General features: G+C 56.9%; 2 protein-coding genes across 7 annotated transcripts in view; one reads left to right on the plus strand and one right to left on the minus strand.

The window, feature by feature from the left end:
- The window catches only part of FAM222A (family with sequence similarity 222 member A), a 55590-nt gene extending 48247 nt beyond the window's left edge, over positions 1–7343 (plus strand). For 2 of the 3 annotated variants that reach the window (XM_027577667.2, XM_027577666.2), the window contains one exon: positions 4757–7343. In XM_027577667.2, coding sequence (XP_027433468.1) covers positions 4777–6039 — 1263 coding nt within the window. In that variant the 5' untranslated portion in view covers positions 4757–4776 and the 3' untranslated portion in view covers positions 6040–7343. Of the gene's footprint in view, positions 1–4122; positions 4201–4756 lie in introns of those variants that run through there. The other variant, XM_027577669.2, reaches the window with a different exon arrangement.
- Positions 7344–13682: 6339 nt separating this feature from the next.
- TRPV4 (transient receptor potential cation channel subfamily V member 4) overlaps positions 13683–26187 on the minus strand; it is a 37372-nt gene continuing 24867 nt past the window's right edge. For all 4 annotated transcript variants that reach the window (XM_027577426.2, XM_027577422.2, XM_027577421.2 and 1 more), the window contains 10 exons: positions 25387–25566; positions 23963–24121; positions 23606–23698; positions 23104–23177; positions 22236–22401; positions 21893–21959; positions 19311–19627; positions 18137–18264; positions 16754–16875; positions 13683–16294 (listed from right to left, as the gene is read on the minus strand). In XM_027577426.2, coding sequence (XP_027433227.1) covers positions 16137–16294; positions 16754–16875; positions 18137–18264; positions 19311–19627; positions 21893–21959; positions 22236–22401; positions 23104–23177; positions 23606–23698; positions 23963–24121; positions 25387–25566 — 1464 coding nt within the window. In that variant the 3' untranslated portion in view covers positions 13683–16136. The remainder of the gene's footprint in view (positions 16295–16753; positions 16876–18136; positions 18265–19310; positions 19628–21892; positions 21960–22235; positions 22402–23103; positions 23178–23605; positions 23699–23962; positions 24122–25386; positions 25567–26187) is intronic.

Raw genomic sequence — 26187 nt, forward strand, 5'->3', positions numbered from 1 at the left:
GGCCCTCTCTGTGTCATTACCCTGACCACACGGGGCTGTGCAGCTGGGCTGAACTTGTGGCTGCCCCCCTCCTCCAGGGGAGAGTCTAGAGCCTTCACCAAGCTCCGGGTAAGGGGCCCAGCCTGGCCCGAGTGGCCAGAGACACCCCCCCCGCCAAGCCACGGCTGCCATCCCTTGGGGGGAAAGGCTGGGTCTGAGGTACCTAGGCTGGCCCAGGAGAAAGCCCCTCAGGAACAAGGGGTAGAGTAGGAGCTGTAGACTCCCAGGGCCACAGAGACACTACAGCCAGGCCAGGTTTGGGACAAGGGACTCTGGTCACATGCAGGGGCAGGTCCACGCCCCCCGCCCGAGGCACTCGCAGTCGCAACACTAAAGAACCCTGAGCACAGGCCCAGGTGAGGTCTGTTGTGGGCTGCCAGCCGGCAGGCTCCAGGAGCCGGCCGAGGGCAGGAGTGACAGCTGCCTGGCCTGTGACCTCTGGGGACTCACCTCCCACCTCTCTGGGCCTCCAGGCTGACTTAAAGGCCCCTCCTTGGGATGCAGGTGCGGTGGAGGGGACTTGGAAGGAAGGCAGACCGGGTCCGCAGCTCAGCTCTGCGCCTCGCCCAGTTGTGTGGCCTCTGAGGCTGGGAGCTCCCTTCCCCGTCTGCCAGCTGGGAGCCTGTGCTGGTTATCTACTGCTGTGTTAACTGGTTGCTTCAGAACTTAGTGGCTTAAGACATCGTTAGACATGTATTCTCTCTTATGGTTTCTGTGAGTCAGGAATTCACGGGCAGCTTCGCTGGGTAGCTCTGCTCTGTGTCTCCCCTGAGGCTGCAGTCAGGGTGTCGGCTGGGGCTGCACTCATCCGAAGGCCTGACTGGGGCTGGAGGACCTGCCTCCAGAAGGCCACCTCACGCAGCTGTGGGCAGGAGACCCCTGTTCATCTCGCCGCGGGCTGCTCGGTGGGCTGCTCCCAGAGCAAGTGATTCGAGTGGGTGAGGGGGAAGCCCAGTGCGTCCGTGACAGTCACACTGTGTCTCCTCCCCTGGACCTCAGAGGTCCCGCAGGTCGCCTGGCCTGGGAGGAGCCTGTACCCAGGGGTGAGAATCAGGAGGTGAGGAGGACTGCACAGGGAGCATGGCAGATGCTGGAGGCTGCCTGCCAAATGCCACAACCCGTCTCCTTCCTCCCCTGTAAAATGGGCACCCCTCCCAGCTCTCAGAGGGGTCAGGTGCTCCAAACAAGAGACGTCAAGAAAAGCTGTGGGCGCGGAGCCTAGCCCGTAGTCAGCGCAGCCGAAGGGCAGCCCCCATCCGCTCCCACAAATGGAGACCCCAACCCAGCCTCGTGGAGCCCCGCTGACCACCCGGGGCCCAGACAGGCTCCTCCTCGCAGTGAATGGGAACCAGTGACAGGCAGGACTCTTTTTTATCCGCCCCCTCCTTCTTCTTCTTCTTAAAGGTTTTAAACACCTAATTTATTCCATCCATTAGATAGATTTTGTAGATTTAATCATTTTCACAGTTGGTGGCTCATTGGATACTCAAGATAAACTCCAAATGAAAGTATAATGGTGAGGACAAATGAGTTTTCACACCACAATGGCAGAAACCTGCTTGGGAAGAGGGTTTAAGAGGAACAAAAATACACACAGATATAATTTTTTTCCCCGGCAGCCTCTTTTGCTGACTATAGTAGGTTACCACAGTTAATTTCACCAGTTTTGTTCATCTGTAAAATTGCATAAAAGTGACATTTTTGTGCTCATTATAGCAACTGCTGATTTATGGCTGGTAAATGAAGAGCTGGTCCCTTTTTTGCGGGACTCTCCGAGCGGCGCTAAGTGCCCATGAAATTGCTTGTATAATGTAGTTTAAATCCAATCTCGGAGAAAGATTCCCCCGTTGGCCAAAGTGACATTTCCATTCTCCACACTGAGTTTATTTTAGGCCACTTAGGAGGGGGCTGCCCCAGGCAGGGTCAGGATGGAGGCCTGTGGCCTGACAGGGGTCAGCTCCACCTGCCCAGCCAGGATCAGGACAAAGGGATGGAGGGGCACCTGCCCAGTCTCCTTGGGATGCTGAGGGCTGCCTACCTCTTCCTTCCCTGCTGCCCTGCCCAGGTCAGACCACATTCCTGCACCTCAGGGCAGAGGGGGATGACCTTTCTAACACGCATACCTGCCCCTACCCCTCCCCTGCGTAAAACCTGGGGCAGGGCTTCTCCAACACTCTTGTGGAGGAGGCAGTCCTGTGCGCTGTAGGATGTCCTGTGGCATCCCTGGCCACTACCCACTGGACACCAGTAGCTGGGGTGGAGGCTCCCCCAACCCAAGTGTGAGGACCAAATACATCACCAGACTGGTCAATGTGCCCTGGGCGGGGGGGCTGGTGGGGGAGTTGGGGAGGGGGCGGCAGCGGGATGGAGAACCACTGCCCTACAGTGTGAGGAGGCCCCTCTGCACCAGCCCGATGCCCTCCCAGGCCGCCTCTCTCGCACGATTGTCTGCCCTGGGCTTCTGCTCTCATTCTGAATTACTTACATTTCCCACTCGGGACAGGCTTCCTCACCTCTGGAACTCTGCCTGTGCTGTTTCTTCTGCCTGAAATCTGTTTCTCTGCTCCCTCCTCACCCCTTTCAAGAACATTGCCTTAACTGGGATGCTCTTTCTTCTAAAAAGCAGTCTCGCTTTCCAAAGCCCGCCTGAGTGAGGCCCCCCTGCATCCCAGAATGCCTGTGCCTCCCTATCACAGCACATATCTTGCTCAGATTGGCTGTGAGCCCAACAAGGGGATTGGGGGTGAGCCTCGGGAAGGATGGGATGTGGGGTAAGGCCTTCCAACGGATGGGGAGGAGGCCTGAGAAAAGTGGTGGCATCAGCACTCCACCCCAGCCACCATGCCTGGCCCACCTGTCCTGGTCAGGAGGAAGGGCAGCCCGAGCCCCTGCCCCCTCCTCCCCAGGAAGGCCCTTATTCCAGGCAGATGGGGAGGGTATTACCACTCCCGTGTAGTGAGCACCTGCTTCTGCTAATGCCACCCCACCACACACAACTCGTTACAACTCACAGCCACCCTGGGAGGCAGTGTCCCCGGCAACATCACCCCCATTTTACAGATGAGGAAACCGAGGCCAGAGTGAAGAAGCCTCATTCTCAAGTACCCCCCTAGAGTCACTGGTGGGCCCAAGGGGTGCCCATGGGGCAGGAGGAAGGCAGTGTGCCGTGGAGACCTTGAGGGGTCCCCTCGCCCCCTCCCGGGCCCAGAGAGGTCACCCCCTCCCAGCACCAACTGCATGCCTCACACCCTCTGCTCAGCCCCTTGGCACAGTCATTCCTCTAAGCCACCCTGCAGGACTGGTACAATCATGATCCCCATTCCACAGGTGGGGAAACTGAGGCTCAGCCAGGCAAGCCATTTGCCCACAGCCAGAAAGCCCCACAAGCAGACAGGATTCTACCTAGCCAGCCAGTTCTAAAGCCCAGGGTCTTCCCAGCTATTGCATGGAGGCCCCTGCTCCCTTCCCCACCCAGGGACGGTCCTGGGCAGCACCGAGGAATGTCTCAGGCCCAGGGAGGGGCTTGGGATGGGAGACGGGGGGTCCTCCCACAGCAACCCACCTCCCCCACGGGAGGGGCCGGTTGTGCCACCAAGAGTAGAACAGTCAACCTGTCGCACAGAGTGTACCCTTCAGCCCCATGCTGACCGTGTGCAGAAAAGGCAGGGGTGACAGGCAGACTCGGGGAGGAGCTGGGCAGCCAGGGTGTATGAAGTCCCTCATCACCAGCTACGGACTGAGCACGGGCGTGTGAGCAGCCGGTGGAAGCCAATAGAGCAGCTCCCGCCTGCATCACGTCCCCCGCTCTAGGCCTTGGGCTCCGTCCGTGGAGCAGCACGCTTAACCGTCCCACAGAGTTCGGCAGGTCCTCATCGCCCCATTTTACAGGTGAGGAAAGGGAGGCACAGAGAGGATGATGAAGAAATAGGAGGAACGGCCCCTCCCAGCGGTGGTGTTAAGGCAGGTGACACCAAGCATCACTGAGCGTGTGGAGGCCCCAGAACTCCTGTGCTCTGCCGGGACGGGGGCGGGGGCGAGCCTGGCACATTCTCTTTGGCAAAAACTGCGGGTATTTTCTCCTAGGGTTGCATCTTCACCTGCCCCGAATCCCCCTGCTAGGCATAGTCCCAACAGAAATCACTGGATAACGTGGGCATGAAGGTGCGTGGTGCTAAGTGTATCGGCCCCAACGCCACCAACAGTAGCAAGGATGAGTACATTGTGATGTTGCGTCCCACAAGAGGACCACGGAGCAGTGAGAAAGCACGAACCACGCCCCCCCCCACCCCCGGGCGAATCCCATAAGCCACCCTAAGTGGCAGAGGCCGATGCGGGCGGGGTCGCGTGGCAGGATTCCATTCTCCCTGTACAGACACTGCCATCAGACATCAGGACAGCTGTGCACTCGGGCGGGGACACAGGGGGCTCTGGGGGACTGGCAGCGTCCCATTGCTCGGGCACACGGGTGTTACAGGAGCACGCTCCATCCGTGAAAGTTCAGCTTACGAAATGTGTGGTTTCCTTCCCCTACTTGACACCAGATCCGGAGCTTCGGAGCGTAGAAGGAACAAAGTGGAGGAGCGGGGAGGGGGGGATGGATGGGGAACCGGGGCAGAGTGAGCCCCCCCCACCCCGGCTGGCGGCGGCGGGGCTGTGGCCTTCCCGGCTCACAGGGGCGGCTCTCACCTGTGCTTTCCTCTCCGACTTGTCCCCGTAGGCGAGACGGCGGCCAGCTCCATGCATTCGTCCCGTTACCCGAGCCCGGCCGAGCTGGACGCCTACGCCGAGAAGGTGGCCAACAGCCCGCTGTCCATCAAGATCTTCCCCACCAACATCCGGGTGCCGCAGCACAAGCACCTCGGCCGCACCGTCAACGGCTATGACACGAGCGGCCAGCGCTACAGCCCGTACCCGCAGCACGCCGCCGGCTACCAGGGCCTGCTGGCCATCGTCAAGGCCGCCGTCTCCTCCTCGGGCGCCGCCGCACCCGCCGGGCCCGCCAAAAGCGTGCTCAAGAGCGCTGAGGGCAAGCGGACCAAGCTGTCGCCGGCCGCCGTGCAGGTGGGCATCGCGCCCTACCCGGCGCCCAGCACTCTGGGGCCCCTGGCCTACCCCAAGCCCCCCGAGGCGCCCGCCCCGCCACCCGGCCTGCCCGCAGCCGCCGCCACCGCCGCCTCCGTCATTCCCCTGCCCGGCCGTGGCCTGCCCCTGCCGCCTTCCAACCTGCCCTCCATCCACAGCATCCTCTACCAGCTCAACCAGCAGTGCCAGGCCCCGGGCGCTGCGCCCGCCGCCTGCCAGGCCGTAGCTGGTCCCCGCCCCAGCCCGGCCAAGCACGGTCCCGTGCCTGGCTTCCCCGGCATGGCCTACGCGGCTGCTGCCGGCCTGCCCGACTGCCGGAAGGGCGCCGAGCTGGGCCAGGGGAGCACGGCAGCCTTGACATTGGCTGGGGCCACCAAGCCTGCAGGGTACGCGGACGGGGGCCTGGATTACCTGCTGTGGCCGCAGAAGCCGCCCCCACCGCCACCCCAGCCACTGCGGGCCTACAGTGGCGGCACGGTGGCCAGCAAGTCCCCTGAGGCCTGTGGGGGGCGGGTGTATGAGCGGGCCGGCGGGTCGCCCCTCAACTGCGGCATGGGGCTGCCCACCAGCTTCACTGTGGGCCAGTATTTCGCCGCCCCCTGGAACAGCGTGCTGGTGACCCCCACCAGCGACTGCTATAACCCAGCGGCGGCGGCGGCGGCAGTCACCGAGCTGGGGCCGGGGGCGGCCCGGGAGCTGGCGGGGCCCCCCGTGGAGGCCCTCTCGGGCCTGCCCAGCAAGAGCATGTGCAACACGGCGGTGCTGAGCAGCAGCCTGCAGTCGCTGGAGTATCTCATCAATGACATCCGGCCCCCCTGCATCAAGGAGCAGATGCTGGGCAAGGGCTATGAGACAGTGGCCGTGCCCCGGCTGCTCGACCACCAGCACGCCCACATCCGCCTGCCCGTCTACAGATAAGGCCTGCCCGGCGGCCGCACGGACAGACGGACAGGGCGCCGAGCGGGGAGGCAGGCCGCGGAGCAGGGTGGGCGGTGCCCTGGGGCACCCGGCCTCGCCCCATGCCCGGGTGCCCGTGGAGGCCCACAGGGAAGCCAGGCTGGCTGCTGCCGTGCGGCCACCTGATGGGGAGTAGCAGGGCGACCTGGCTCCCCCAGGCCCCTCCCTGCCATCGGCTGCCCTAGGATATGGGGGCGGGGCCCAGGGCAGCCACGGACAGCCAGCCTGTCCTCCTTCCAAGCTGGCAGAGGCAGGGAGAGAGAAACCACCTTAAAACAGGAATGGTTCTTTCTGGCTTTCCCAGGAGAGGAGCTCAGGCCAGGGTGGGATACAGGAGAAAATGTGACAGTCTAGAGTCAGGGTGGGGTCAGAGCAGCCCCCCGGGGTTCAGACATCTCCTCCCCGCTCCCCCATAGCTCCCCAGTCTCTTGGAAAAGGAGCCAAGAAGGGGCATAGGAAGTCACAGGGCCTACAGTGTCCCCTGCTGGCCAATCCAGGTGAAGACCACTCTAATAGAGGCTCCAAGGACTACCAGTGCCCCCTGCTCCTCCCTCCTCCTCTAGGTTCTCCTTCCCCTCCTCCCATTCCTTCCCAACACAGAATTGTACCCCATCCCCACTCTCTCCAAACCCTGTACTACCACCTTCCCCCTTCTCGCCACATCTTACAGGGCTGCTGGACACAGTTGTATAGGCTGTGCACTGCACAAGGGCACCTCGTCCAAGGAGACACCGTTTGCATCCTAGACTTGTATATTTATTATGGCAATTTTCCGAATCTTGAGGAAGGGGTGCCATTTTCCCTATTCGCACAAAGGCACCACAGGGGCTAGCAGTGGGCCTGCCATCTTCGACACCAGTCAGAAGGACCCTACCCTCCCTTCTTCGGGGGTTTCCCTAGGAGCCAGCGAGGAGGCGACCTACTGGTTTTAGTTGGGAGAGCCAATCCAACTCCCTTCTTGCAAGCTGCCCTCCAAGGCCTGCCGCGCACCATCAAGGGTCCAGGGGGGGAGGCAGGCAGGGATTCCCCCCCCTTCCCCGTTACGTCCCCAAGGCCCGGATTCCCCGAGCCCTGGCCCCTCTGGCACTCCGGAAGCGGTACTGTATCTCTCCAAGGCCTGTTCAAGCACTAAGTGCATTTACAAATCTCTGAGAATGTTTTTTTTTTATACTAAAATTGACCATTATATTCTACTGTGAGAAGTGCAGTCTGCACTATATTGTTTTAAAAACGAAGAGAAAGAAAAAAGGAAAACACAGATGGTGTCTCAGCTGTGGAATTGTTCTGTAGCTCTTGTTTTGTTCTTCCTTCCTTCCCTCCCTTAGGAGTAAAACGGGCCGTCTCCTCCCCTGCTGACCGGGCACGGAGCCCTGAGGAAGCAGGCCAGGAGCCTCCTGGCACCCACCGCACTGGGCATTCTGTGGGTCATTTACTTCTCCAGCTCTTTAGGGGTGGACGCTGTCATGTACCCTGTTTATGTCAGCACACAGGCTGAAGGCCACTGGGTCACGGCCAGCGATCGGTCTGCAGAGTGGCTGAGGCAGAACCAAGCCTGGGCCCTGTGGCTCGTTCCCTGAATGGTGCGGAGGTGGTCTGGGGATGGTGTCCCCCCCCCGCATCACTACATTCCTTCCCAGCTTCTCCTCTGTGCCTGACACACTCCAAGCTTCCGTGGGGGAACAGTGCGGCTGCGGGCAGGCCAAAGTGGCTGGGCAGCCCCAGCACACACCCCACCCCAGGCCTGGGTGCCGGCGGGGGGCGGATCTGCAGGAGACCACCCAGGATGCTCAGCATTTAGCAGGCACTTCATTTGTGCTGGGCCTTTTCATCTAGACTATATCTCCCTGGAGCCTCACCACATCCTTGCAAGGTAGTAGGTGTTCCAGGAAGAAACTGAGGCTCAGAGATGTGAAGTGACCTGCCTAAGGTCACACAGCAAGTCTGGAAAATTGGGGTTTGAACCCCATGGCGTGGACTCTTTTTCGCATCCTGTCTTTGCCTTATCCCCTGGCAGGGGAGCCTGCCATCAGGCCTGGGGAGGGGGGGCCTGGAGAGCCCCTAGTTTAATGCAGGCCTCCCCTCCCATGCACAGAGCCCTACCTGGGTGCCAGGCCCTTCTGAACTGGGTCAATGAACAAAGCATAGCACCCCTCACGCCCTGGGGAGCAGCCCAGGGGTTGTGCCGGGTGATGAGCTGACCAAGTCAGCGCTGCGCAGAAGGCCGCCGGGGGTGACCATAAGTGGTATGTAAGCGGCAGCTGACAAAGCGCTTTTCTGACCTCCCAAAACAGCCTCACAACTGCACCATCAGATGTGTGACAAAATCATCCCCATTTTAAAGATGAGAACACAGAACCTGAGAACGGCCACAAGGACGCTAAGAGGGAGCCAGGTTCTGGCATCAGGACCCACGCCCCGGCTCAGGCCACCTCCAGAGCCCCCAGATCTCTCCCGCAGCCTCCACCCTCACATGGAGCTGAAGCCCGCCTGCGGCCCCACAGCACCCCAGGAGGCCCCTGGAGGCAGGCAGCCCAGGAGGCCCAGCCTCCAGCGTGAACTAGAAGCATGTGGGAATCCTGGCTTTGCTACCTGGAGTGACCCTGAGCCAGACAGGGAATTTGAGGACACAACAGCACGGGGCAGGAACTTGGGGGAAGGGCAGAGCAGCGGGGTCTAGAGCCAGGTTTAGGGCTGGGTGGTGGCCTGTGGCTCAGCTATTCCCACCAACGTGGTCTCTGGATAGCCCATGTCCCCCTGTCCCAGGGCCCACTGCCAGGCCCACCCCCACTGGGGCATCAAGGGAGCGCAAGGAGACAAGACTGGAGCCACCCTTTAGGCCAGGTCCCCCTCATTTGGAGACGTGGGCTGAGGACAGACCCGCCTCTGCTCTGGGAAAACCTCACCCTCTGTGGGCTGGGTCGGCGGGTCCACAAGCAGGGCGGTGGGAGCACGTGGTACAGACAGTCCCCTGGGGCGCTAGCCCTGTCCTAGCACCAGCTCCCCGGTGCCTTGGCCGGGCTCCTCCCCGGGAGCAGGGCTGGCTGATCTCAACGGGCCCTCAAGCAGGCAGCACTCCTGCCCTCCATTTATATAATCACCTTGGACTACCTGCCACACTGGAGGGACAGCGCGGGTGACAACGACATCGCCATCAATGCTACAACGGTCCACGGTCACCGCAGGCAGACCAGTCCCCAGGCTCAGTGCTAAACAGTACCTAGTCCCCTCCTGACCACTCAACAGGCACAGGTGCACGTCCCCACGGTGCAGGTGAGGCCAGTGAGGCCCCCAGAAGGGCAATCATTTTGCCCAAAGTCAGCTGACTGTGGAGAATGGAGAAGCAGCTGGGACAGAAGCCGGGCCTGACTCAGAGCCCGCCCTCGGCGCCGCTGCACTTTGCAGAAAACACAGACCGTCCCTCCCCACCCGCCCGCCCCCCCCCCCCCCCCCCCCCCCCGGCCAGCCCCAAGCCCCAAACATGGCCAATTTGGCTCCAGCGCGGAGCTCCAGCCATGGGTCCTGCGCTCCGGGGGCAGGACTTCGTGCTGGGTGAAGGGGCCGAAGGGGAGAATCTGCCATCTGTCTGCCCCCCACCTCAGGCAGAGCCGCAAGCCTTTCTCTAGGTCTCCCGTGGGGACACGGCTCCTTCTCTCCCTTTAGCCGTCTTGGGCTCACACCGCTTAGAGCTGAGCTGTCCAACGTGGTCGCCACGTGTGGCTGCCACATAACCTCCCCTAGGTGACACCTCCTGTCATTAACAACTGCTAGAAGATCATCACCCCATCTTAGACATCAGAGCAGCCCCAGAGGGGCGGGAAAGCTTGGGCAAATATCTGAGCGGAGGGGCTGGTGAGGGGGACACTCACCTTTCCGGGGTAGCTCTGTGCTTTCCTGACTCTGCTCTCCTACCCGCCGGCCTTTAGAGCACCTCCCCACTCCTGGAGAGGGCAGGCAGACAAGGTCAACCCCTGAACTTGCTTGGCAACAGCCAACGACTTCAACTTCTCAACTTGGAACCTACACTCCGGCTGCCAGCTGGGCAAGACTCCGCCCCCACGTGGGTCCCACGTGCACGCTGGCCCACGTCACACCGCGCCTGCGCAACCCGGGCTGGTTCAAGGGCCCTAGTGGGCCCCACCTGCCGCCTGCGCGGGCCTGGCAGGTGGGGCCCAGCCAGGGGCAGCGGTGGCCAAAAGGATTTCTGGGTTTTGTTGGTTTTTTTTTTTTTTTAAGATTTTATTTGTCTATTTGAGAGAGAGCGGACACGGGAGGGGCAGAGGAAGAGGGAGAAGCCGACTCCCCGCTGAGCAGGGAGACCAACACAGGGCTGATCCCAGGACACCGGGATCATGACCTGAGCAGAAGGCAGACGCTTAACCAAATGATCCACCCAGGTGCCCCATGGATTTCTATTTAAATCACCAGCGGGGCCAGCTCCCTAAGACAGCAGTAGTGGGAGGGGAGGAGGCAGGAAAACTGGCCCTGGTTGACTCCATATATGACCCTGGGGGGACTTGTGGGGCCTCTCCGAGCCTCAATTTCAAATCTGTCAAAGGAGGTGGTGGCCTCTGAAGGCCCGGGATGTCCCCAGGTGATGTGTGATCAGGATGACAGGGCAAACAAGTCCCGTGGCAGTCCCAGGGCAGTGGCGCCTAGCGGTTGAGGCTCAGACAGACCTGGTTCCAGTCCTGACACTGCCCCTCATGAGCATGTGGCCTTTAGCAAGTGACCACCCCTCTTTGAGCCGCCTATTTCTCCACCGCAAGAGAGACTGATATCACAAGCACCTTACAACCACTTGGGGTTGAACATAAGAAACAGGTGGTCAAGTCCCCTAGGGAACAGAGCCTCCTTGGGAGAAGATGCCCCAAAAGTCAGGCATGTTATTTCCTGTCATCACCTGGTCCAGCTGCTTTCACCTTGGAAAATGGGTTTCCAGGTTAAACGAGTTAGAGAAACAGATGCATCCCCCTCCCCCCACCTTAGAGATGCATAAATAATATTATCATATTAAAGGCTCTGAAAATCCTGCAGGCAAGGTACCCTTTTAGCTTTAACCCAGCATTTCCCTAATATTTTTGATCACCTAAGTTTTTGTTTCTATCCATTAACATCCCAAGGAACAAATACTTCAGGAAATACCGAGTCTTACCTTTTGTGTTGCAATTAGGGAAACTGAGTAAGTTCCTTCCTCTCTCTGGTGACGTGTGGCCCTCAGTTTCCCTAGTTGGTGGAGCAAGGACTGGAATCCAACCCTGACTTGGAGTCATTGGGCCTCAATTCTGGGGCCACCACATCCTAATTGGTCTTTGTTCACCGTGTTGTGCTAGGCCCGAAGGAGGGAAAAGACCCTAAAGGAGAGAGAAGGAAGCCCTCCTTTGACTAGTGGGGGAGTGCCCTGATTTTGAAAATGACAAAATGAGGTTCAGAGAGGGAAGGCAACTTGCCTGAGGGCACACAGCAACTAGGTTCTAGACTCTCCAGAGGCAGACCTGGGCCACCTTCTGTCCTTGTCGGGAGGTGAGGGAATTCCTGAGTCTTAGAGCCTCAGGGCGCACCTAATGGGGAGCTCAGCTAGGGGCTCTTCCTGGCCAAGTTGGTTGGTTCCAGGTTCCCTCTCGCCTCTTCTGAGGAGGCCTCTGGGTGTGACTACAGCGGCCCCTGGTGGCCAATCTCCAGGATCGGCAGTCCCACCCTGCATAGGCCAAAGGCTGATTGGTGAGATCAGGTGGATGCATCCCCAAACGAGATGGGGGTCTGGGGGTAATAGCAAGCGGGACCCTCTGATGTCACTGAGCACCTGGAGATTCTGAGAAGACTCTGCTGGAATCTGGGTACCTGGGTTCCAGTCCCAGCTCCACCCAACCTCCCCTGTCTTCACCTGTTAGAACCCATTACAGCCTCTTACGGTGGAGAAAGGGATGTGCGCACGCTTTGGAAAGGCCAAAACACTAGGTAAAAAAAAATCCTGCCAAATCCCTAGAAGGGTTCTCCTCCTAAGACAGAGGGGGAAAATCCTGACTCCACTGCATCTAGGCTGTGTGTTCTTAGGCAAGTGTGTTTACTTCACTGGGGCTCAGTTTCTTCATCTGTAAATAGGGATCAAAATGTATTCTTGTATCTCCATGATTTGGGCAAGGTATCAGGAAACCCTGACTCATTGGTTTAAATGAGAAAGAAAAATTTTTATCTCCAACAATCATAAGGAGCCCTAAGGTAGGGCGGCCCCAGGGTCAGTTAATTCAACAGCTCAATGGTATCATCAAAGACCCCTTTCCATCTTTCCATTCTACCAAGCCCCTTCATGGTCACAAAATGGCTGCTGCAGTTCCAGGCATCACATCACAAACCTGGCAGTGCCCAGCAAAGACAGTGTCTTCCTAGATTTCTCTTATTTTCCCAGAATCCCCCCTCCTTCAGCAAACTTCCCCTTTTGTCTCATAGGTCAGAATTCATAGGTTCACGTGGCAGTTCCTTGACCAATCCCTAGTAAGGGAAATAGAGTCACAGTGGTTGGCTCAGGGAAGCCCCTGACTGTGGAGCAGAGTGGAGAACTCTGAACAAAACAGGTGCTGTGAAGAGGGAAGAGGGGACATGGTTTCTGGAGAGGCCTCAAACACCCGTCCTTCAGTTCCCACACGTGGTTCCTGAGACGCGAGCACCAAACACTGAGCACAGTGCCTACCACTCCATGTTCACCTGCTTCCTCCTCTCCGTGATTCCCTCCAAGGAGAGAAGATGCCCAGCCCATCCTCCCTCCCTGGGCTTGGGTCTCTGCGGCCAGTGCCCTTTCCATCCTGTCCTCTGCCCTCACCACCACCCCTCCTTTTGCTTCATCTCCTAAGCCTGGGGTGAACGAAGATCTCCCCATTGCCCACGATGGCTTTGGGCTCCTGAAAATGAAAAGGTAGGGGGTGCTTGATTCTCATGCCAATGCTTTCGCCAGGGAGTCAACAATTAATAACAGTATGAATAGAGGCCCAGAGTCTTTAACGGCTCCGTCCAAACAACCGAAATGATCAGAACACACATCTTCCAGGCGAGGTGTGGAGGCTGCTGGCTACGACGTTATTACGTTCGGAAATGTCAGGAGTGTGCGTTCCGGGGAGATGAACAGTGTGGTTGAAAATGGCTTTTGATTTTTAAAAAATCCCCAGCATTCATCTAAAACAATAATAACAGCTAATAATAACAGGGCATGTAATAATGAAGTATTCATAGGCATAAGAGGTAATTGTTCAATTAAGATCTGAGAGTTTCTGAGATTGTCTTTTCTGATGGGGTCCCATTGTTTTTGACTCTAGTAGCACTAATTATTTCCCAGTAGTACTTTAAACTTGAGATGAAAAAAGCCCTCCTGTCAAATATGACATACAAGTGCTTTATCATTATTAAATACACATACACGCACATAATAAGAAATCCGGGTTGGAATAAAGTTAGGGGTATGTTCAAAGAGAGAGAGGGTTCTAAATGGGAGCCGACAGTCTCAGGGGGCTCCGCGAAAGTGGCAGGTGACAGCCAGGGTCTTACAGGGCAGAGGGGCGACCTGGCCTTTCCACCTGTCACCCCTCAGGCGTCAAGAGTGTTTTCTCTCCAGAATGGGCTCCGAGCCCCTACAAGCATTCAAATCCCACCTCTACCACTTCCCATCCAGGTGCCCTGGGTAAGAGTCTTCACTTCTCTGAGCCCTGGTTTCCTCATCTGAAACATGGGGTGTAGTGGATATTCTGCATCCATTAGTGATTGCCACAAAAATCGATGCCTGCCCTTAAAAAGAAATAACCACTGCAAAAACTCATTGGCATGGGAGAACGATTCTTTCTCATGCATCTTTGGGGTTCCTCTGATGTCACCCAGGCTTGCTGCGCTGCATGGATCTCTCAGCCTCCTTTGGGGGGGGAGGGGCTAGCCCCCTTAACATGCCATTGATTAAAACAAATCTCACAGTCAAGCCAGGGATGCAAAATTGTGCTTTGCCCACAGTGGGAGAACTCCATAAGGCTCTCTTGCAAATTCACGGGCAGAGCGAAGAGTGGGGAAGCGGGCCATTGACACGGTTTGGCACAGGTACTGACGTTGCAAGTCTCCTCGGGAAATGCCCCCATTCCAGTCCCTGTGGCCTGGGGGAAGCCAATGCCCTCCCCGGCTCCAGCTCTGCCTCTCGGAGGTCCCGAGCGATTAGCAGGTGTCGTAAAGTCGTTGAGGTGAAGGGTGGGCATCTGGAAAAAGGCCTGCAACATCCACCAGCCGGCCCAGTCATTACGGATTCCTGGCAGGAGAAACTACCTTTCTCCATTTGTCCGTCAGCTTTAGGACCCTGCAGCTTCCTGCCTGCTGATTGGCTGAAGCAGGAGACACGTGATGCTATTCTGGCCAATAATACAAGAGGGGAGGTCATTCGGGAAAGGTTTCCGCCCTCGTAAAAAGGGACACGAGAAGCAACACCACCATTACTCTCCTCAAGCCGAGGAGAGTAATCCTTCCCGCCAATCTTACTCCGCCCACCTGCATTACTCTCCCCCACCAATATTACCCTTTCTACCAATATTACTCTCCTCCCACCATGATGACTCCACCCACCCTCACTACTCACCCCACCAACATTGATCTGCCCCAGCATTACTTTCCTCCCACCAACATTACTTTTCCCAACCAACATTACTCTTCCACCTGCATTATTCCCACCTGCAGGGGAATAATAATACTCTCTCCCTCCAATAATACCCTTTCCCTCTGATACCCTTTCCATCAGTATTACTCTCCCCAACATTACTCATTCTCACCATTACTCTTTCCCACCAACATTACTCTTCTCACACCAGTATTACTCTTCCCACCAATATTACTCTTTCCATCAATATTACTCTCCCGACCATTGCTCTTTCCACCAATATTACTCTCCTCCCACCATTACTCTAGCCACCAGCATTACTATCCCCCTACCAACATTAATCTGCACCAGCATTACTCTCCTCCCATCAACACTACTCTCCCCCCACTATTCTTTCCCACTAACATTACTCTTTCCCACCAACATTACTCTCCCACACCAACATTAATTACTCTTCCCCATCAGCATTACTCTTCTCCACCATTACTCTCCCCCACCAATATTACTCTTTCCCACAAACATTACTCTCTCCTACCAACATTACTCTTTCCTGCCAACATGACTCTCCCTACACCTCTGTTCTCTCCCCGCCACTAACATTACTCTGCCCAGCATTACTCCCCTACCCAGCCAACATTGCTCTTCCCCCTCTTCCTTTGACTCCATCTTCTTCCTCCACTCCAACCTCACTCACATCTCTTAGGCTCACACCACCACCGCCGCCCTGAGTCCAGCCTCCAGCCATCACCCTAAACACCACCTTGGTCACTACCATGCTCCTCATTCTCATCCCTGCCCCCCACCAGCATTTCTGAGCTCCCCCGTCTCGCTGCTGTCATCCCCATGCCCATCACCACTCCCCCCATCATCATCCCTACCATCTTCACCATCAGTGAATGAACATTTATTGGGCACCGACAAACACCAGACCATTTACAGAACACACTGAAGGCATGGCCCCACCCCAGCGCAAAGCCAGCATGCTGCTGCACAGGGTGCCGTGTGCAGCCCAGGGCCCAGGCTGGGGCCGGGGTTGGACGGCGGTGACCCGGAATGGGGTCCTGAGGCCTCTGCCAGATCCCTCTGAGGGCAAGGATCATACCACTTTCCTGAGAGCAGAGCAAATAAATAATGGAGAGGCAGGGCACTGAGCCCCCGTGGGCAGAGAGGCCCTTGCCTTGGCTTATGTGACTCCATGGGAGTGAGACAGGCAGTCAGGAGCCTCATGCCCCGGGTGGGGAGGCGGAGCTGGGGGCAGGAGCCTGGGGGCCAGAGGGTCCTGGGGCCTCCCCTTCATCTGCGTCCAGCCCTCGCCTCTGGAGGTCAAAGGAGCACGTGAGGGACGCCCCCGGGAGGCACCGCTGAAATGCAGGTGGGGTAGAAACAGGCGGGTGGAGGGACGGGCTTGGGCTGCAGGCCAGAGACCCTGCCCCGCCCACAGCCCCTAGAGGGGAGCGTCATCAGTCCTCCACTTGGGGGGGTAACTCTGATGGTGGCCGTCGCAGCTGGGGTTCCCCATGTTGTCCAGAGGCACCACCACTTCGTCTGGGTTCGAGGTCTTGTTCAGTTCCACCACGCGCGGCACCACCGAGGACCAGCGATCTGTCGAGAGCACGGCGGAGGGAGGAATCAGGACGGGTGGGGAATGCACACACAGGTACTGAGCACCTCCTGTGCACCGGGTACTCCATAGCCATCTAAAGGGGGAGGATTATCATCCCCATTTTACAGAGGCAGAAACTGGGGCTCAGAGAGGTCAAGACGCCAAACCCAGGAGCACACAGGAGTGAGTAGAAGAGCCAGAATTCAAACCTGGGTCAGAATGGCTGAGGGCCCACGTCCCTGTGTCTCATGTACCCAGTGTAGGGGAAGGGAGGTGCCCCAGACATTCATGAGCAGCAAGGGCAACAACTCAGCGGCTGGCCCATTCTACAGACGTGAACAGTGAGTCTCCGAAACGGGACAGGGCTGCTCAAAGCAAATCAGGGGCGAGGATGACCAGGGCTTCCCCTCTGCACCCCTGGACCTCTCCCATTTAACCCCCCGCCGCCTTGCACTCACCTCTCCGGAGGCGGCCCACGGTGTGCGAGAAGCCATAGTACTGGTAGTTCTCACTCTTGCCCGGGTCCTCGTTAATGATGCCCAAGTTCTGGTTCCAGTGAGACCAGTTCACCTCGTCCACCCTGGCGGGGCCACAGCAGGCAAAAGGGTCAGGGGGAGCCCCCCCCCCGACCGTACCCCTTCCCCACCCCCAGGCAGCCTCCCCGCTCCAGCCCTTCAGCACAACCTCTCCATTCCCTAAAAATTCTGGTAAAATACACGTAACATACAATTTGCCACTTTCACCATTTTTAAGGATACTATTCAGGGGATTAAACATATCCCCCTCGCCGCCCATGTCAGGTCACCACCCCTGCTGTCTATTCCCAATATTTCCCATCACCCCCAAACAGAAATTCTGTGCCCATCGAGCTGTAGGTCTCACTACCCCACGTCCCCATAACCTGTGTTCTGCTTTCTTTCCCTGTAGATTTGCCTATTCAGGAGATTTCATATGAATGGAATCCTACACCACATGGCCCCTTGACTGTGGCTGTTTTCACACAGCATTATGTCTTCGAGGTTCATCGTGCTGGAGCCTCAGGACTTCACTCCATTTTGCAACTGAATCATCTTTTCTAGGGCTGCACCACGTTTTGCTTATCTGTTCATCTGCAGCGGACACCCTGCTTCTTGACACTCTCTCCTCCACTTTATGGGACGCCCTGGCCAAGGCAGCAGGCGGCCCCTTGTGCCCCAACAGGCTCAATCTAATTTCCTCCTTGGAGAATTATTTTTTGTCGTTTTCATCCAACCTCCCTATTCGGAGCCATTTCTACAGGTCAGGACCCAGCAAGGAAGGTACGTTCACCGTTCCTGTTTGACAGATGAGGAAACTTGGGCTTGTTGCACGGTTCATACAAGATCACAAAGCTAAGCACTCAGAGAGTCAGGATTTGAACTTCGGGTTCCAACTGAACAGGACTGCCCGGCCGGCCTACGAGGTGGGTGCTGGTATTGTCCCCACTTCACCGACGAGGAACTGGCTTTGCCTGACTCCAGACGTGACGGTCATACTCTATGCCAGCAATTGCTTTACAAAGAATGATTCACCCTGAGAGAAAGGATTCACCCCGGGGTTCCCCTAAGAAGGGGGCATTCCCTGTGCATCTGGGTAATGGCCCAAGTCCATTGATTCCGTGCGGCTGGCCCCGGGGGGTGGTGCTGTCATCCGTGGAAGAGACCCAGGCTGGGAAGGAAACTGACTTGCCCGAGATCACCCAGAAGAACTGAACTCCGGTCAGGCCCACGGGGCCTCAGTGGCTCGGGACGTTGCAATGCGTAGAAAAGGTAAGGAGGCTCGATCGGCGCAGGATGGTTCGGCCCCGCCCGCCCCTACCTCACCTGAAGCACCACCTGCGGTCTGGGGTGCCGTCCGAGCTCTTGCCCACGGTCACCATCTCACCAGAGCGGAAGGCCTTCCTCAGGAACACGGGGAAGGAGCGCTCAATGTCCAGGATGGTGGTGGCCCACTGCAGGGGGGGAGGGGTGGGCAGGCCATTGGTGAGCCTCCTCCTGCCCCCCCCCCCCCAGCGCCTACTGCCCTCGTGGCAGAAATGATGCGCATCCCTACTGTCCCGGAAGTAGGGTTATACATTCAGAAATCCACGGGGCCCGGCAGGAGCACAAATGGGTGAAGCAGGATCAGAGGCAGGAAGCCCCATGACACATGCACGATGTCACCACTCGGTGCTGGGAAGCACCAGGGAGGGGTAGGGAGTGGGGCACACCCGGGAGCGCAAGCGCTGTGGGGAGCAGGCCCCTGCCTCCCACCCCCCCAGGCACTGCCAGAAAGGGATGTGGGCCCACCCCGCCAGGCTTCCAGCTTTCCAGAAAGGCCAGAAGTCTGGATTTTTATGGGAAATCTCTTCGTTTTAAAATTTTGCATGAATTTTTAAAAAAAATATGGCAATGCAGAAAACATGAATCTTTGTGGGTCAAACCCAGTCCACAGGTTGCCACTTTGCCTCTTATGAGTTGTACCCCATGGAGAAACAGGCCTGGGGAAGGAAGCGGTCCGCATAAAGATTAAGAGCAGCCGGACGTCCCCCCCACCACCCCCGAGATCCAGAACTGGGAGGATGACCTTGGGGCTTTTTTTTTTCTTCTCACTGCCCCATTTCCTTGAAATGCACCGTAAATGTGGTTGCTGCATTCCTGGGCCTTGTGCTCGCGCTGTTGATTGTGAGCCCCCCAGTTTATGAGCTATACATGGCCTGAGAGGGCTGTGACCCCCTGGGCCATTGCTTTCTAGAACTGAATAGAACACTTGTGGGAAACAAAGGCAGCAGCTCCCCTGTGCCCACGAGGCCCACGGCCACGTTTGCTTCTCAGGGGCAGCGGAGCCTGGGCAGCCCCCAAGCTCCATCTTACAGACAGGGAGGCGGAGGCAGAATGAGAAGACAGAGCTGGCCCTGAGCGGAAGGCCAAAGCGGGGCATGCCGTGGGCCAGGTCTCCCCGTTCTGGAAGGGGGCGGTGGCTGGCAGGGTTGGGGGCCCGGGGGGCCCGGGGCATCACCTGCAGCTTCCAGATGTGCTTGCTCTCCTTGGAGACCTGGCCCACCGTCTCTCCCATGAGGGCGATGAGCATGTTGAGGAGCAGCACGAAGGTGAGGATGATGTAGGTGACCAGCAGGATGATGAAGACCACCGGGTACTTGGTGCTGCTCAGCATCTCCAGGTCGCCCATGCCGATGGTCAGCTTGAAGAGGTCCAGGAGGAATGTGCTGAACGTCTCGCTGTCACGGCACGAGGGGTATGTGGGCACCGTGCAGTTGGTGTGGTCCTCACTGCACACCTTCATGTTGGTACATGGGTTCAGAAGGGACACCAGGGCTGTGGGAGGGGGTGGGGTGACATTCACTGAGTGAAGACACATGTTGACAGGTGGAGAGCAGCGTTCCCATTCAACAGAGGGGACAGCTGAGGCTTGGTGAGGGGAGCACACCGGCCCAGGGTCACCCAGTGTATGAGCCAAGCCAAGGGTCCAAAGCCTTGGCTTTTTCCACAGACTCTTGCTAACGAAGAAGAAGGTCCCGGGATCTAGTCTAGGAATTCTCAACCAGGGGCCACGTTTCCCCTCGAGGACATCTGGCAATGTTCGGCTGTCAAAACCAGAGAGGCAGCGCTACTGGTACCTAGTGGGGAGAGGCCCAGGGGCTGCTGCTAGACATCCTGCCATGCACAGGATGGCCCCCACAGAGCATCATCTGGCCCCAAGGGCCAAAGGGGCCAAGGCTGGGAAACCCTAATCTAGCCTATTGCTGGCAGAGGTCTTGGGAGCCTGGAAGGTCAGCATTCCCGGAGGGCAGATCCTCAGTCATGCTCCCATTTCCCGGCCCACACCAGCTCACAGAGGAAAGGTGCAAGCTGAAACCTGGTGCCAGGCCTGATTGTTCTAGAAGCCATGCCTGCTAAGGCCCTTGCCCCCACTCCAGACATCTCAAACTGATTCTGGCACACATCCCTTCCCGCTGAGCCCAGGTGAAGCTTCTAGATTCTTCTCAACACAGTTCAGCAGCAACAACGGCCCCTACACTGTCCAGGGCAGGAAGCATGCGGAGGCTGAGCCCCTCAGTCAGCGGGGCATACAACCTCCTAGGGCCTTCATCCTGGGATTACAGTGAGCACATTTCAACCCATATGCTATCACTGTTCAGTTGTGTAGCGGCTGCCGACACATGTGTCCAAGAAAGATTCTGAGACCTTATCTGGACCTATCAGAAAAATCACTCTGCGATCCATTAGCAATGTCTGCCCTGGGCACAAAAGGCCCATGTGTCACGTTTGTGTTAGGTCAGCCTCAGAGAAGGGATCTAGTGTCCCCTATCAGGAGAAGCCCTGCAACCAAGCTGACCACTCTGTTGCTCATTTAACCTCTAAGCTCCTGCCTCAGTTTCTATAATTAGGACCACAGTAGGGCTGGACTCTTGACCATTGCAGATTCCCTGACACTCTGTCTAGTTCTTCCCAGTCCTAACCCTGGGAGGGGGCAGCTGTGTTCTGTCCCTATCTCCCCAGCCGAGGCTACCGTTCTGCTTCCCCCCAAATAATCCACGCAGAGCCTCGGAACCATCTGGGTTAAACTATCACCAGCATCAGATCCTGATTCAGTGCTCATCCCCAGAACAGCCTCCTCAGACGTGAATGTGGCCTGGTGAAGTCTGAGGTAGCCGCTCCCTTTTGGATGCCAGGCATTGGGTGGCAGCTCACTCACCTCTTGGGGACCTGCCCAATGGCTCTGTCAGTATCCCCATTCCTGGCCCTTCACCCATGGCCTGTGCCACTGAGGTCCCTGGGCATCATGACATTATGGAGAAGGCATACTGGAGACAGACAGAACTGGCCTGAACTGGTAGATTAAGTAGTCAGATTCACCCTTTCCTGTACCCATGTCCCTTCAATGTGACTTTGCGGGTCTTTCCGTCAAGAGGTAGAATCTATTTCCCCACCCTTTGATCAAGGCCGGCCTGTCACTTGCATTGGCCAGCAGAGTGAAGCAGAAGGGATGCCGGGCAGTGACCTTGAACACTTCCACATACGTTCTCAGAACCCTCAGACCACCATGGGAACATGCCCAAGCCGGCTGGGGGATGGATGGCCATGGGGAAGAGAGCGAGGTCACCCCCCACCGAGGCCATCCTCGCTGGACCGGCCAGCCGGCAGCCAAACCACAGCCGGCCACAGACACAGGAGCTCATGGAGATGGGCCAAACCCGGCCCAGGTTAGCACCACTGCCCAGCTGACCCAAAGATTTGTGAGCAGTAATAAACAATGGCTGTTTTAAGGCCCTAAGTTCGGGTGCCTTCTTTTGCAATAATCACTACTAGGCTATTTTTACCATTTCCCAGCTTTGGAACTTGGGCAGATTATTTAACTTTTCTAAGTCTCAGTTTTCTTACCTGTAAAGGGGACAACAAAGGCACTGACCTCGCAGACCCGTCGGGGGGACTAATGAGGCAGGGATGGAACAGGACCCAGCCCAGTGCCTGGCACGCAGGGAGAACCTAGCACACGCTAGTTATTGCCCTCCCCACAGCAGGCTGCCCTTCTGGTCCTTGCGCCACCCCTACCAGGTCACCTGGCTCCCCAGAGCTCACCTGAAGCGTAGCCAATCATGAAGAGCAAGTAGACCAGCAGGAAGCGGAAAAGGTCTTTGAAGAGGATCTAAAGACCCCGGTGGGAATATGGAGACAAACACGAGACACGTGGTTTCTCATTTTCCTGACTTCTCCATCCCAAGGGTTCCCACCTCCACCCTTGTCCCTTCCCACCTCCACCCTTGTCCCTTCCCACCTCCACCGATGTCCAGACCCTCCCTGTGGCCCCCAGGGTGCGGCAAGTCCTCAGGGCCCAGGGCACCATCTACACGCATAAGCTGCACACATCCTGTGTGTGGTTCCCTCCAAGGACACGTGGTCCAGAGGGTTCCACAGCCCATACCTTCTGGATCATGATGCTATAGGTTCCCGTCAGCTTCAGCCCGCGGGTAAAGTAGAGGGCGTTCATCCAGCCCAGGACCAAGGCAAAGACCATGACAGCCAGGTAGGCTTCAATGCCCGCCAGGTAGAGGGCCGCCGAGACAATCACCAGCACGGAGTAGATGAAGCTACAGGCAGCAGAGACCACAAGAGGACCCAGAGGGGAGAGGGGACAATGAGACACCGGCGGGGGAAACATGCCCCCAAGCCCTCCAGGGGACCAGGACATCCCAATGCCTTCTGGACCCCCCAGAAGAGAAACAAAGTGGATTCACTGGGTGCCCCAGCATTCTATTAACCAGGACGTTCAATTAGCTGGCCACTAAGGTGTGTGGCAGTGGCCCTGAGGCCCTAAAAGATCCCAAAGTGATGCCCTTTGGAATTGCTAGAGAAAGTGGTGTTGAGGGGAGATTTTGTGACTACGTGGCTTGCATCATTCTCTAAGAAAAAGGGAAAAGATGTAGTACACATGCAGCAACTCATCCCGTGCCCCAGGCAGACATCATTAATCAAGCACAGCACTCTTCACATGGCACTCCTGGCAGACATTAGCAATCAGTCACCAGCATAAGAGGTTACATTACTTCTATGTAAGGTGTATATGGCGATAACTCTGTGGCAACCAGAATCTTGCTTTAACCAGAAGACTCTATTGCTTGACATTGGTCTTGTCCTGACCATCCGGGCTGGGTGAATCCACTCCTAATAGAGTCACCTCCCCCCAACCCCTGCCCCCAAATCTGGATGACGTCCCAACCCCAATCCCACCTTCCTCACCCAGAAGCTAGCAGCCCAGGGACCTTGACTCGTTTGAGGGGACCTCTACTCACTAGAGTAGCTGGAAGGAGCCATCAATGAAGAGAGAATTCACTCCTGGGCATTTCTTCATGAACAAGTCTTTGATCTGGAAGAGGGGAGGAGGCAGATGAGAGGGGTGGAGCTGTCAGGAATGCAGAGGGGAAGGGAGGGAAGGGGAGAGAGGGAGGCAGAGTGTGGTCCAGAGACAAGATGATGTGCTCTTTTTTTTTTTTTTTAAGATTTTATTTATTTACTTGAGAAAGAGAGTAAATGACGGGGTGAGGGGGGAACGGGCAGAGGGAGAGGCAGACTCCAGGACCCCGGGATCATGACCTGAGCCGAAGGCAGACACTTAACCGACTGAGCCCCCCAGGCGCCCCAAGATGATGGGCTCTTTGCTGCTGCGGAAAGAGGAAAAAGCAGAGAAGGAGGGTATAGGCCTGGAGGAGGAGACAGAGGAAGGGAGTGGAAGGGGGCAATACAAGGAGGAAGGAGGACGGGCAGGGTGCGTGCGGTTGGGGGCCAGGCACTCACGTTGGTGAAGAAGAACAGGACCCCGGTGAAGAGCGTGATGATCTCGCCAGCCAGCCTCAGGTAGTCCACAGTGGTGTGATAAGGGTACGGGGGCTGGGGGGCAGACGGCACGCAAGTCCTCACCCGGCCCCTCCAACGTCTGGCCCCGGATCCAGATGATCCCCAATGCTCCCCAAACATCTGGATCCTGTGGATCCTCTTCCTTCACTCTCTTCCCCCCCTAGGTGCGGCGGCGGCGGGGGGGGGGTACCTCCCCATCCCGTTCCTAAGCTCTCTCCAGTCCCTCCCACAGGGGACCGCCCCCCCCAGAGGAGGACCCAGCTGCGCCCGGCTCCCGGCCAGCTCCCGGCCACTCACGGTGCCCTCCAGCGGCTGGTAGTAGGCGGTGAGGGTAAAGATGACCATGGCGCACAGATAGGAGACCACATTGATGTAGAAGGACACAGCGCCAAACTTGCGCCACTTGTCCCGCAGCAGCTCATTGATGGGTTCCACGGCCAGCATCTCGTGGCGGTTCTGTGGGAGACCCGAGCAGGGGCCACATGGGCTCCAGGCAGGCCGACTGCAACACGCCTGCCCCCACCCTCTGCCCCGAGAGCACCTTCTCCTCCTAACCCACTTTTCAGCGACACTCAAGGATCCACGGGGACCTGGACGGGGATTCCGGATCACCCCCACACTCCTGGGCTCAGGATTCGAGGCTCTGCCCAATTCTGCCCCGACTGACCTTTCCAGACTATTCTGGACTCAGAGAACCCAGAGCTGGAAAGCTATTTTCATGATCCCCCACACTCCAACCTGCGGATGGTAGGTACCCAGCTGCTGGTGGCAAAATCACCTAGGTAGCTTGTCAAAATATATAAATCCCCAGGCTTCAACCTCAGAAGTTCTGAGTCAGGAAGCAGGATGGGGAAATTTAGCCCCAGGATGATAGACACTGCATTCACCATAATTCTCCGACTCTCCCTCGGGAGGGGGAGGGGGTTTGAGGGGGAGGGAAGCCATCAATAATTGAGCCCCGCACAATAGTTCTCTATACAGGTCCCCGGGCAGACACTGCCAATCAATCAAAGCTTGCACCAGAGATGCTAAACCCCCCACCACCCCTGACTTAAATCAAATTAGTCACCAATTTCAAAGATGAGGGAAGTAATCTCCAGCAAGGGAAGGCATCTGACCAAGCTCACGGAGCCAGGGAGGGAAGGGAGACCTACACCCCGACCCCAGCATTTTCTGCCCCATTTGTACAGCATCCTGTTCTGTTAATGAGTTGAGTTTCCTCATAAACATGGATTTGTGCAACAATGTAGCCACAGAGATGCCATTGCAGTGTTATTCCTGATAGTTAAAGGCAGAAACAAACCCAAATGACCAAGAAGAGAGGAATGGTTAATGAGAATGTGGTACATTTACTCGCAGCGATGATTTTGCAGAAGAATATTTAAAGGTGCAGAGCCATGTTCACGAAATACTGCTACGCGAGAAAAGAAGCTTTCAAAACTGCATCTAACGACTACTAATGATAATAGCTGACATAGAATGTTTATTCGGTGCCAGACCGTTCTCAAAGGAACTCAGTTGGTCCTCCCAACAACCCTATGGGACATGAACTATCCTTACCCCCATTCTGCAAAAGAGGAAACTGGGACTCAGAGAGGTTGGGTCACTTGTCCTGAGTCACACAGCATGTAAAAGTTACAGGGCCCCTCCCAGCGCCAGGGTCCTTTCCCTGCTCTCAGCCACCCCCTTCCCAGGGCTCTGTCCCCTGCCCTAGCACTCACCTCGATCTTGCTGTTATACACCAGGATTTCCAGCACAGAGGCCTCTTCCCCACACGTGTCTAGGGAGGAGAGGTCATACAGCGAGGAATACACCGGCCCATAGGCCCAGTCCTTGAACTTGCGGGACAGGTGTCTCGTATCCTCGTCTGTCACCTCCCGGCGGATGATATGCTGAAAGATCTGCACGGCAGGGGGAAAAGGGAGGGTCAGGGGGCCCTGGGGAGGGACACCAATGCTCGGGCCCTCACATCAGAGGCACCCCAGGGGCCCATCACAGCCCATCTTGGGGCACCTCCCAAGAGAGCAGGATGTAGTGGGGAGGAAATATTTATAGAACATGCCCTGTGTGTTCACATGATCTTGTTCTTACTCTTACTGTCTTGGTTTTCAGATGTGCAAAGAGAGGCTCAGAGAAAAGAAGGGTGCTCCCCGAGGCCACACAATCAGCTGAAGCCGGACTGAACCAGGCCGGCCTTAAAAATCGGAATCGGAATGAGTATCTTTTTCATGTAATTAAAACAACAGTGAATCGATCTTATTAACATGTTAAATCTAGGAATAATTGTTAGATCCAGCCCTTCCTGATGCCACTTATCTGCAGCTTACACACAGGGGATACTGAGGAACAGAGAGGGGGTGGGCATTGCCCACAGCCACACAGGTTAATAGGGCAAAAGGCCAAAATCTAAACCCAGGCTTTTTCCATTACCTCAAGACTCTTTCATAAATTGCAACTTTAGTAGCTTTTGCTATGTTTTTAATAGAACAATAATAACCCCTGCCATTTGCTGAGCACGTACT

Source organism: Zalophus californianus, chromosome 14 (genome assembly GCF_009762305.2).
Source record: "Zalophus californianus isolate mZalCal1 chromosome 14, mZalCal1.pri.v2, whole genome shotgun sequence".
NCBI classification, from domain to species: Eukaryota; Metazoa; Chordata; class Mammalia; order Carnivora; family Otariidae; genus Zalophus; species Zalophus californianus.